Source organism: Pan troglodytes, chromosome 3, assembly GCF_028858775.2.
Source record: "Pan troglodytes isolate AG18354 chromosome 3, NHGRI_mPanTro3-v2.0_pri, whole genome shotgun sequence".
Lineage (NCBI taxonomy): Eukaryota > Metazoa > Chordata > Mammalia > Primates > Hominidae > Pan > Pan troglodytes.
This window is the reverse complement of record NC_072401.2, coordinates 106,873,675-106,886,516: the sequence shown is the minus strand read 5'-3', so window position 1 is coordinate 106,886,516 and position 12,842 is coordinate 106,873,675. Positions and strand designations below refer to the sequence as shown.

At 36.3% G+C, this 12,842-nt stretch overlaps 1 protein-coding gene across 3 annotated transcripts in view; it reads left to right on the top strand.

Moving 5' to 3' along the window:
- PPA2 (inorganic pyrophosphatase 2) overlaps nt 1-12,842 on the top strand; it is a 104,330-nt gene that overhangs the window by 44,818 nt on the left and 46,670 nt on the right. For all 3 annotated transcript variants that reach the window (XR_010156330.1, XM_517378.8, XM_001170451.7), the window contains one exon: nt 4,601-4,727. Coding sequence is in view for 2 of the 3 variants with exons in the window: in XM_517378.8 (XP_517378.2) it covers nt 4,601-4,727 (127 nt within the window). In the remaining variant the exon portion in view is untranslated. The remainder of the gene's footprint in view (nt 1-4,600; nt 4,728-12,842) is intronic.

Here is a 12,842-nt window from a genome sequence, read left to right as displayed (position 1 = left end):
AGTTATATTACGAATGAGCTTGAACATCTTTTTATACCCCTAAAGGCTGTTTTCATTTCTTCTGTGAATTGCCTGTTGTTCATGGTTTCTTCCATTTCAATTGAGTTTTTTCAGTTTATTTATTTTTTATTATACTTTAAGTTCTGGGTTGCATGTGCAAAACGTGCAGTTTTGTTACATAGGTATATATGTGCCATGGTGTTTTGCTGCACTCATCAACCCGTCACCTACATTAGGTATTTCTCCTAATGCTATCCCTCCCCTAGCCCCCCACCCCCAACAGGCCTCGGTGTATCATGTTCCCCTCCCTGTGTCCATGTGTTCTCATTGTTCAACTCCCACTTATGAGGGAGAACATGAGTTCTGGTTAAAGTCTGTTTTATCAGAGACCAGGATTGAAAACCCTGCTTTTTTTTTTGCTTTCCATTTGCTTGGTAGATCTTCCTCTATCCCTTTATTTTAAGCCTATCTGTGTCTCTGCACGTGAGGTGGGTCTTCTGAATACAGCACACTGATGGGTCTTGACTCTTTATCCAATTTGCCACTCTGTGTCTTTTAATTGGGGCATTTAGCCCATTTACATTTAAGATTAATGTTGTTATGTATGAATTTGATCCTGTCATTAGGATGCTAGCTGGTTATTTTGCGCATTAATTGATGCAGTTTCTTCATAGCATCGATCGTCTTTACAATTTGGCGTGTCTTTGCAGTGGCTGGTACCGGTTGTTCCTTTACACGTTTAGTGCTTCCTGCAGGAGCTCTTGTAAGGCAGGCCTGGTGGTGACAAAATCTCTCAGCATTTGCTTGTCTATAAAGGATTTTATCTCTCCTTCACTTAGGAAACTTAGTTTGCCTGGATATGAAATTCTGGGTTGAAAATTCTTTTCTTTAAGAATGTTGAATATTGGCCCCCACTCTCTTCTGGCTTGTAGGGTTTCTGCCAAGAGATCCGCTGTTAGTCTGATGGGCTTCCCTTTGTAGGTAACCTGACCTTTCTCTCTGGCTGCCCTTAACATTTTTTCCTTCATTTCAACCTTGGTGAATCTGACAGTTATGTGTGTTGGGGTTGCTCTTCTCGAGGAGTATCTTTGTGGTGTTCTCTGTATTTCCTGAATTTGAATGTTGGCCTGCCTTGCTAGGTTGGGGAAGTTCTCCTGGATAATATCCTGTACAGTGTTTTCTAATTTGGTTCCATTCTCCTCGTCACTTTCAGGTACACCAATCAAACATAGATTTGGTCTTTTCACATAGTCCCATATTTCTTGGAGGCTTTGTTCCTTTCTTTTCACTCTTTTTCTCTAATCTTGTCTTCTCACTTTATTTCATTAATTTGATCTTCAGTCACTGATATCCTGTCTTGTGCTTGATTGAATTGGCTATTGAAGCTTGTGTATGCTTCACGAAGTTCTCGTGCTGTGGTTTTCAGCTCCATCAGGTCATTTAAGGTGTTCTCTACACTGTTGATTCTAGTTAGCCATTCATCTAACTTTTTTTCAAAGTTTTTAGCTTCTTTGCGAAGGGTTAGAACGTGCTCCTCTAGCTCGGAGAAGTTTGTTATTATCGACCTTCTGAAGCCTACTTCTGTCAACTCATCAAAGTCATTCTTCATGCAGTTTTGTTCTGTTGCTGGCGAGGAACTGCAATCCTTTGAGGAGAAGAGGCATTCTGGTTTTTGGAATTTTTAGCCTTTCTGTTCTGGTTTCTCCCCATTTTGTGGTTTTATCTACCTTTGGTCTTTGATGTTAGTGACCTATGGATGGGGTTTTGGCATGGATGTCCTTTTTGTTGATGTTGGTGCAATTCCTTTCTGTTTGTTAGTTTTCCTTCTGACAGACAGGCCCCTCAGCTGCAGGTCTGTTGGAGTTTGCTGGAGGTCCACTCCAGACCCTGTTTGCCTGGGTATCACCAGCAGAGGCTGCAGAACAGCAAATATTGCTGCCTGAAACTTCGTCCCAGAGGGGGCACCTATCTATATGAGGTGTCTGTTGGCCTCTACTGGGAGGTGTCTCGCAGTCAGGCTACATGGGAGTCAGGGACCCACTTGAGGAGGCAGTCTTGTCTATTATCGGAGCTCAAATGCCATGCTGGAAGAAATACTGCTCTCTTCAGAGCTGTCAGGCAGGGACATTTAAGTCTGGAGAAGCTGTCTGCTCCCTTTTGTTCAGATATGCTCTGCCCCAGAGGTGGAATCTAGAGAGGGAATAGGCCTGCTGAGCTGTGGTGGGCTCCGCCCAGTTCACACTTCCCTGTGGCTTTGTTTACACTGTAAGTATAGAACTGCCTATTCAAGTCTCAGTAATGGCTGACACCTCTCCACCTACCAAGCTCCCACATCCCAGGTTGATCTCAGACTGCTGCGCTAGCAGCGAGCAAGACTCCGTGGGCATGGGACCCGCTGAGCCAGGCACGGGAGGGGATCTCCTGGTCTGTCGGTTGTGAAGACCATGGGAAAAGCATGGTATTTGGGGCAGCCATGCACCATTCCTCCAGGTACAGTCACTCATGGCTTCCCTTGGCTAGAAAAGGGAAATCCCCCGACCCCTGGCACTTCCTGGGTGAGGCAACATCCTGCCCTTCTTTGGCTTGCTCTCTGAGGGCTGTACCCACTGTCCAACCAGTCCCAATGAGATGAACCAGGTACCTCAGTTTGAAATACAGAAATCACCTGTCTTCTGCGTCAATCTCACTGGGAACTGTAGACAGGAGCTGTTTGTATTCGGCCATCTTGGAGGCAACCTCCTATTTTTTTTAACTATTAAAATAAACTTTAAGTCATTATGTATATATATAAAACATATATTACAATAGAATATACTCATTTTAAGTATATAGTGAGTTTTGACATATGTATACACACACATAACCTCCTCCTTCAATTAAAATATGAAGCATTTCCATCATCCCAGAAAGTTCCCCCTTTCCCCTTTGCGAAGTCTTTCTGACTCCTGGCATTCTAGGTTGGTAGCGTTTTTAAGAATTTTAAAGATTTCATTTCTTTGTCTTTTGGCTTACATTGCTTCTAAAGAGAAATCAGCTGTCATTCTTATCATCGTACCCTTATGTAATATTTTTTTCCCCTCTATCTGCTTTTAAGATTTACTCTCTGTCACTATCACTGGTTTTCAGCACTTTGATTATGATGTGCTTCACTTTGGATTTTGTTTGTTTATTCTGATGGGTGTGCGTGTGTGTGTGTGTGTGCATGTGTCCTTTCTCAATCTGTGGGGTTTATACTTTTTATCAAATTTGGAAATTTTTTGGACGTTATTTATTCAAATATTTTTCGGCCTCCTCTTTCCCATTCTGGAATTCCATTTATACATGAGATAGAATGCTGAATGTTGTCCCAGAGGACACTGGGATTGTTAATTTTTTCTTATCTTTTTTGTTCTGTGCTTCACTTTGGAAAGTTTCTGTTACAGTGTCTTCAGTTTCACTAATTTTCTCTTTGGCAATGTCTATTTTGTTGTTAAGCTCATTGAGAGAATTTTTCTTTTCAGATCATATATGTCTTAGCTCTTAAAGTTCTATTTGGTTTTTTTTTATGTTTTCTATTTCTCTCTTCCATATTGTCATGTTTTTCTTTAAATCTTTGAGCATATTTACAGTAGTTGTTTTGAGGTTCCTATCTGTTAATTCCATCATCTAACATTTCTGGAAATGTTTCTGTTGAATGATTTTTAATTTTTTCGCCATTTAGGGCTTACATTTTCTTGCATATTGACAGGATCTTGGATGTTGTGTTATGTTGAGTGCCTGGATGTTGTTGTCTTCCTTTAAATATTTGTTTTTACAGGTAGTTACTTGTGAGTCAGTTTGGTTGTATCCAGGCACTTTTAAAACTTTGTTAGGACAGGTCTAGAGTAACCTTTATTTGAGAGCCAGTTTAGTCCTACCATTAATGCATGCCTATTATAGGCTCACTAATGAATGCCCCTTGTGGTAAATGAGGTTTTCCTGGGTGGTTGGAACTCATTTTATAGGTCTCTGGCTGTTATTCTTTGCCTTGACGTATAAAGTCTCATCCCATGCATACACAGGTTAGTGTTTAATCTGTGTCTCAAAGGAACCCCTATGTATATTGCTGTAGTTATTTCTTATTTCTAGTACCATGCCCTACAAATTCCAGCTGCCTCATCCTCCATTTTTTTTTAACCTCAGTGAGATCCCTGTCCTCTTACTGGGTTCCTTTCTCTCTGCTGTGGTTTGGAATGTGTATTGAGCAGAAAACCAGGGCAATCACGTCTCTTCTCATTTGTTTGCTTCTCTCTGGGATCACAGTCCTGTACTGCCTGTTGTTTAATGTCTGAAACGAGTGATTTCATATATTTTGTCCAGTTTTTTAGTTGTTTGCAATGGGAGGGCAAGTTGTTTGTTTATCTGTAAAATAATTCAATCATTGGTGAAAGTGGAAATTTTGAGAAAGTTAACTCTAAAGGGACATTGCAAGGCAGACTTTGGCTATTTTCATATTATTTTTAATTATTGAGGCTTTGTTACATTTCAGTCTGTAGTTCTTTTAATCTTTTATATGGATTTTATGATATGTGAGTAAACTCTCCAAAGCCTTGCAAATAGTGAATTTCTTTTTTCTTTAAAGATTCTTTCTTGTGGAGAAGTTATTCATGTGAAGATCCTTGGAATTTTGGCTCTTATTGATGAAGGTGAAACAGATTGGAAATTAATTGCTATCAATGCGAATGATCCTGAAGCCTCAAAGTTTCATGGTAAGACTGTTACTTTCCAGAAAGTGAAAGCAAATTAGTGTGTCATTGGAATTCTGAGAACTTAAAAGAAGTTCACATAGGGAAGTTAAATGTACTTTTTAAAAAAGAGAGAGGAAAAGATGTAGATAGACAAATTATATTTTAAATGAAGAAAGTACATTCTACTGGTTTCCCTCTATTCCCTTTTTCTTCCCTCTCCTGTCACCTCTCTTTCACTTTCTTCCTCTCCCTTTCACTCCTTCCTTCCCTCCTTTCTTCTTTCCTTACTTCCATGATTTTGATGGCCCAACTGCTGTTGGGAACTGTTTTGAAAGCATCCTTTGACTAGGAATAAAAGCATACGATACTGGCATTTTTACCCTGAAATCTCTTTTGTTCATATGACTAACAAGAAGAAACTAAGGAAGGAGTGTTCATCAATGACAAAAGCTATTTCTGCACCTAGTTTTTGTCTCTTCTTGTACAAATGAAGGGAAAAGTAACTGCCCTCTAACGAAATTTTGATGTCCTAGAAATTTTAAGTTCTGGAAATAGCTTGGCATGATTTAATTTTGTTTGGAGTCAGACAGACTTCAGTTTAAGTTCCGGCTGTGCTACTTCCTGGCTGAGTGACTTTGGGTAGATCATTCCTGAATTTCAGTTGCTCATTTCTAAAGGGAGATGATTATACCTACTTGTAAAGTTGTTGGCAATATAAGAAATGATTTATTTAAAGCATCTGGCTTTCACATACCAGTGTTGAATATATGACAACTATTATTATTCTTTGACCAATTTTTCCTCCATTTTTCTTTCCTGTCTTATTCTTGCTCAGGATCCTCTTTCCTTGTAAACCTCGATTCTAAACTGGAAGATATTACCATTTCTAAGATGACTGAACCTCATTAACAATGTATTAATCTTAGTTTATGTACCTTTTCTTGCACTTGAAACAGGAAGAGATTTCTTTTTTGTCATTCTTGTATATAACTGAGAAAGGGAGAGGTCTGATAGCGTGAAGTGCATGTAACCTCAGGATCAAAAGTAAAATGTGAAAACTACAATTAAAATATCAGCTCAAGTCTATAAACCATATATATTCCTTATCTCATTATTTTACCCTGATTTTTTCTATTTTTATACTTTTCATATACTTATATATGAGAATAGTAAATAAATTTTATTTAGTTAAAAACATTTTTTAGCACCTTAACTGCTCCTCAAATGAGAATTGATAAGGTAATAGTCCCACAGGCAGCCGAAACAAATCATCCACCTAATTCATTTGTGATCTGCCACACTAAAGTCATGAAACTGTGCTAAGGGATGCCCCTTTAAACTGAAAAAGCTGAGCACCTGAATGAAAATGAAAATATTATTTAGAGAGTAGTAGTTCAGTACTGTTGGAGATGTGATTTAACATTTTAAACTGTCTAGCATATAACAAGCGCTGGTGCCTGTTATAGTAGATATTGTTCTTAACTTAGAAGATGGTCAGAGAATGTAAGTGACTTGCCCACCTTTGCAAACATGTAAATAGTATACAGTTTGAACTCATTTCTGTCTGATTCTAATGTGTGAATTGCTCAGTACTGTATTGAGCAATATATAGCCCATCTATAATATTATACCAAGCAATTCATCCTTGATTCTAGTAATTTATATATTTGTAACTAGAGGTATTGAAACTACATCACATAAGCCTAGCATGACTCCTTGAGTTTCGTAAGTGTTAGAATAAAAAGTTTTAACTCTATTCATTTTATTTCTGTTGCATACTCAGAATGGAGATGACTTTGCACTTTGGACACCTTTCTAAATTCCTTTCATATTTGCTTTTATGAAGAGATATGCAGAAACACTAAAGCCAGTTGCTGATTTGGGTTGAGAAGAAATTATTGAACTTGAGTAGTTAAAACAAGATGTTATTGTTTTAGAACACCAATACATTTATCATTGTATTAAAAGTGAACACATGTATTATTTTCATCATGAAAAATACAACAATTCTTATTCATAATATGTTTTTGAACTCCTAAAAGAATGAGTAAAGTATATGGGGAAAATGAAAATTGTTTATTTTAAGGATATTTGTATATTGTTCACATTAGTTAGTACTTAAAGTACTCTTCTCCTATATCTAGATTTTATAAAATAAGTTTGGTAGTTTTTTTTTTGAGACAGAGTCTCTCTCTGCCTTCCATGATGGAGTGCAGTGGCACAATCTCAGCTCACTGCAACCACCACCTCCTAGGTTCGAGTGATTCTTGTGCCTCAGCCTCCTGACTAGTTGGGAGTACAGGCATGCGCCACCACACCTGGCTAATTTTTTGTATTTTAGAAGAGATGGGGTTTCACCGTGTTGACCAGGCTGGTCTTGGACTCCTGGCCTAAAGGGATCTACCCGCCTCAGCCTCCCAAAGTACTGGGATTACAGGTTTGAGCCACCATGCCCAGCAAGTTTGGTAGTTTTAAGAATCACACATTTTTTTCTCATTCCTTTTACCTACACATTATCGTTAATATATTCTGCATAGCTTTGTTGAATTTTCTTCTTTACTTTACAGAGACCGAGGAAAAAAATTGATGTAGGCACAAATTGAAAGGAAGAAGAGATTGTAGTATAAATGTTTTTTATTTTTGAAAAATTATTTTTAGTCAACAGTGTTTAATCCTAAATCAAGCAACTTTTAAAATGTTTTGGTATTTATGTCTTTCATATTTACCATCTAAAATCACAAACACAGGATTTTAGATGTCATTTTAAAAATTATAAAATTAATTTTATTCATGGAAATAAAAACTCAGAAGTATAAAAAAAGTATATAAAATGAAAGTAAAGTTTTTCTTCCTACCTCCCACCTCATCTTCTCAGATCTTATCGCAGATGTTTTTTGTTCTTTTGAATGGTTGCTTCCTTCTGTAAGTGATGTGCTTATATTTCTTAATTTATGCATTTTCCCTGTTGACTCAAATTATTACTTTGGAAGACAAGGAACTTAAATTCTTAAACATTTATCAACTGTGTTACCATATTTCTACTATTACCCTAATAACTCTAAGTTGTATATTTGGAGCTGGATTTATTGCTTCATTGACTTTGAACAATAACTCTTAACTGCCCAGTGTAGAACTTAGAGCATTTGGTTTCTATATTTTTATCCTTTTCTGTCCCTTACAACCTAACTTCTCTCAGCTACACTATCAATTCTACAGTGTCAAAATTTATAATGTTTAAATTATGTTAAGTATAATTGTTTTTCCTATTTTGCTTCATGGTTGAATCTGAAAATTAAAAACTAAGTAGCATTTACAGTATTGTTATGTAAATATTCATTTAGTTTATCATACTATTTATTAAGTGATCATCCTTGAACAGACTGTTCTCTGAACCTCCTGCATAGCTATCACCTGCGGGTTTCTTTTCAATGCTTGGTTAGTTCTACTTACTTAAATTCTACCATTCCCTCTTTAGTTTTCCCTTTTCATTGTTGGCTGGTGTCCATTTTCCAAAAATATCTAATGCAGTAACTTTAAATATAAATTGCTGTGTATAAATTGAAATTTCTATTACAAAGGAATAAGTGATTTTATATTTTATGACCGTTTAAACATTTGTCATCTATACTTCTTGGCATATTTGTCAGTCAGATAAATGAGAGAAATTTAAAAACACTTAGGGGAGGGCAGCTATCAGGAATTTTCTTTTTAATTGTGTAGTTTTCTGGGTATGTGTGTAATATAGGAGTATATAGAGATTTTTTAAATTTCCTATACGTTTTTATTGTTATTAGGCATTTAAAAAGTAAATCCTTGGCCGGCATGGTTGCTCGCACCAGTAACCCAGCACTTTGGGAAGCTGAGACAGGAAGGTCACTTGAGTGCAGGAGGTGAGACCAGCCTGAGCAACGTAGTGTGACTTCGTTTCTATAAATAAATAAATAATAAAAATTATATCCATCCTATTAGTTTCTACTATCTTTAGAAAAAGAGGCCAAGGCAGGCAGATCACCTGAGGTCAGAAGTTTGAGACCAGCCTGACCCACGTAGAGAAACCCCATCTCTTCTAAAAGTACAAAATTAGCTGGGTGTGGTGGCACATGCCTGTAATCCCAGCTATATGGGAGGCTGAGGCCAGAGAATCACTTGAACCCAGGAGGCAGAAGTTGTGGTGAGCCAAGAACATGCCATTGCACTCCAGCCTAGGCAACAAGAGCGAAACTCCATCCCAAAAAACAAAAAACAAACAAACAAACAAAAAACAAGAAAGAAAAAGAAGCTGTTATTTGGCATGGTTTGTCAAAGTTTTTCTTTTTTGAAAATGAAGCTCGTTTTAGTTCATAGTATGTCCTTATGTATGTGTATTTTCTTTTTACTCTATTCATATAGACACATTTAAGTTGTGATTCTTCAAAGACATTTTGGGGTTGTTTTAATTTGTGAACAAATACAATAACTTTTATTTTTTGTGATATAAATAAAATGAAATAACTTTTTTGATCCTAATTAACATATGTACAGACTTTGGTAGACTATATATCCCTGTTTTAATACTTACAGTTTTTACCTATGATGACTGAACTTAAACTAGCCATTGCATCAGAGAACATTTTTCAATTAGTAAAAAAAGTTTTTCTTGTTATAGTTCTGTAATTTTAACACTACTGTTTTAAGTCTTCTAGTTTCACCTTCTAAAAATGGAGTAGCCACTGTAAAAGTCTAAAAAATGTCCAAATAACATTTGAAATGAAACTCCTTGTATTCCTTGATACAAAATTGGTCACTTCAGCAGGCTCATTAACAAAAAGCCAAACACCACATGTTCTCACTCATAGGTGGGAGTTGAACAGTGAGAATACATGGACATAGGATGGGGGAACATCACACACCGGGGCCCATTGTCGGGTGGGGGGAGCGGGGAGGAATAGCATTAGGAGATATACCTAATGTTAAATGACGAGTTAATGGGTGCAGCACACCAACATGGCACATGTATACATATGTAACCAACCTGCACATTGTGCACATGTACCCTAAAACTTAAAGTATACATAAAACAAAACAAAACAAAACAAAAAAACAGAGCACTAAGACCATTTTATGCCCTGTAATTAGGTTTCATGCCCTAATGCTCTTATTGGTACCCTAATGGCCTGAAAGAGTTAATAAGACTCCCAGGACACCTAAATTGTTACTAGAAAATACCTTGGCCAGTGCGAATAATAGCTTTGGTTATGAAATAACCAAGTTTAGAGCTTTTTAAGAAGATCGAAATGCTAGGGCATGTGTAATTTTTCTCGTGGTTAAATTAACCACCTTCTATAATGTACAGCTTCAGACACTCACCAAACATGTTTGTGCCTCTTCAGAACTGCCACTGATGCCTAAGGACCTTATGTCAGGAGAACTAATGTCACGAGGAGCTAATTTAGGCCTAGATGCTATTTCAACTTGCAGAGCAATGAAGATTTCTTTTGTTTGGTCTTTAAATAAATGAAAACTATTGTCTGTTGTGCTGCAATAACTGTTTACCTGTGCAGTGATTTTATAGTTTTAAAAAATGAAAGATTTAAAACAATCGAAATCAGAATAGTTATATTGATATAGATACATTGTGGATGAATAAATTATATGAGCAATTATTTAAAATGAGACCGTTCTGACATTTTCATAGGCCGGCATCACACTTGTCCTAAAATTATTAAGGTATGTCTTTTATATATGTAGAATTTCAGCTTATATTTAGAGAAATTTAAAAATAAAAACTACTGCTCTCTTTCAAGGCAAAAATAAATATGTTGAGACACAATCTATTTGGCTTAAATGTTCATTTGCTAAGTAAACACTTCCAGTGCTTCTGTAATTATTATTTTAAAATAAGCAAATTAATGTAGTGTTTGATTTCCTTTCTTCCTAAAACACAACTTAATACTGTCATTTAGGGGAATAAAAAGAATAGCATAGTGATCTTAAGGGAAAATATTCATGTTTTGTAACCAGAAAGAATAGAGTTCAATTTGTGTGTGTTAGAAGACAGCAGAATGTACTGGCTTGGAAAGGGGCTTGCATATCAGCATCATCAACCTAAGAGCTCTAACATTTGTCAAACAATTGCAATATGCCTAAGAAGAAACTATGCTAAGTGCTTCTTTTGGAATATGTTTAATCTTCACACAACTTCAATGAAGATAAGTTATTCTCTTTTTTTAAGGATAGAGAAACTGAGGCACCGGGTGGAAGGGGCATGGGGCATGGTTAGTAACTAGCCTAAATCATATGGCCAGTCATTCCACTCCAGTCTGGCTCCAGAGGCCATGTTCTTCATTGCTCCATTACATCACTCTTCTGAAAAATGCCGGGTTAGTCAGCTGTATTTGTGGCCTTGGACCTTGTTGCTTTCTAAGAGTGCTGACCATTTGCTCTTAAGTAATTTAGGCATCAGTGGGACAATGATAGAGATTCCAGTGAAAAGTTAGCTCTTTTGATCATATTCCTCTTATTTCATTAATAGGCGTAGGTATGTAGGGATGGGTTGTAGGAGGAGGCAGTTGAGGAACAAGGACAAATCGAGTTAAAAAATTATAATTAAGATGGAATTAAATTACTGACAACCTGCCGTCTCTTTTTTGAACCTTGACCTCTTACAGTTTTTTTTTTTTTTTTTTGGTTTCAGTCATTCCCATGATATGGTGAAGTATGGGGGAGGCCTAAATTCTAAAATCCTCGTTTTGTTTATTAATTATCTGACCTCGGAAAAGTCATAACCTCTCAAAGCCTTTGTTTCTTTATTTCTTAAAATTGTAGAGTGGATCTTCTGATCAGTAAAAGATCCCTAGGGTTTTTCCCATCTCTAAATTTTTGTTATAGGAAATATTTTTAATCTATTATTTTTAGCTTGTTGTCTTCTGTTAGTAGAAAGACCTAAATTATCTTCAAAGTTAGTGCTATGGGAAACCCAGTTTAAATTAAAGGATTAGACGATTTCTTGGGGACATTGGCACATTTTTAAGTGCTTTAGGGTAACTGTTAAGTGATGAAGCTGGAAGTTCAATGGAGGTCAGTCTGACCCGAGACCTGTGCATTTAGCCACTTTGTTATATGCTTCAAAACAAAATTAGATTAGAAATATTTGAATTCCTTCCACATACAAGGCAGCTGTATGGTTTTCATTTTACTGGTCATGTGAAATTACTTGTAAACTGGTAATGAATGTCTATATTTTGAGAAAAATCTAAGTCTTTTCTGAGAGGTTTTTCTGCTACAGTGTATATAGTCTCTATGTAGAATTACCTTGTTTGGTAATACTCACTTTGACGTGTTAATTCCATTATTTTTTCATGATGTTAATACACATTTTTAGTACAGGTTTTGTCTTGGTAAGAGTACAATTTATGAAAAGGAGAATGGAGAAGGAAAGGGCAAGAACAATGAAAGATACTCTTCATTAGCCCATGAATGTTAAACGTAGATATGCAGAACAGTTTGGAAACATGAAAATCTTTTAGAGATTCTGAGTAAGCATAAATTATTAAGAAAATCAGTTCTCTTTGCAGGGACCTCTATTTGTGATACAGAAACTACAATGAATGTTATTAAATGAAACTTGTTTCTTGTGAATGTTTATAAGTCATTAAAAACACATGTTCTTGCTTTCCACAGAGTTTCTTTAGAGGGTACCAGTTGTGCACATGTTTAGTTCTGTGGGAGCAACGTTTATAGTACTGGGATGAGAGTGTTGTGCAAATGAATCAACATCACTTCCTTTAGTAAAATGGAAACTCCTTTTTCATTTTTCTTTTTTCCTCCCCTTTGGACAAAATTTTAGCATAAGGCCATATCCTGGTGTCTTTTTTCCCGTTTTATATAATAAGGACAAAGAGATAGGGTATTACTTTTATGTCACTGGTTTTTATCTAAAAATAAAAAATTCTCAGCCGATTGTATGCTTTCTTCACTTTGTGTTATGGTTGGGTGGAGATAATCCAGGTAAAGCAGCATTTTAATGTTTTTTCGTCCTAATATTTGTGGAAGTATATGTAGCCCTCAATTTGTGAAAGCGGATGGAATGTTTAGAGATGTGAATTTGTATAGTTTGATAAAGCTCCCTGGGTGATTCTGATAGATTTCCTTCAAATT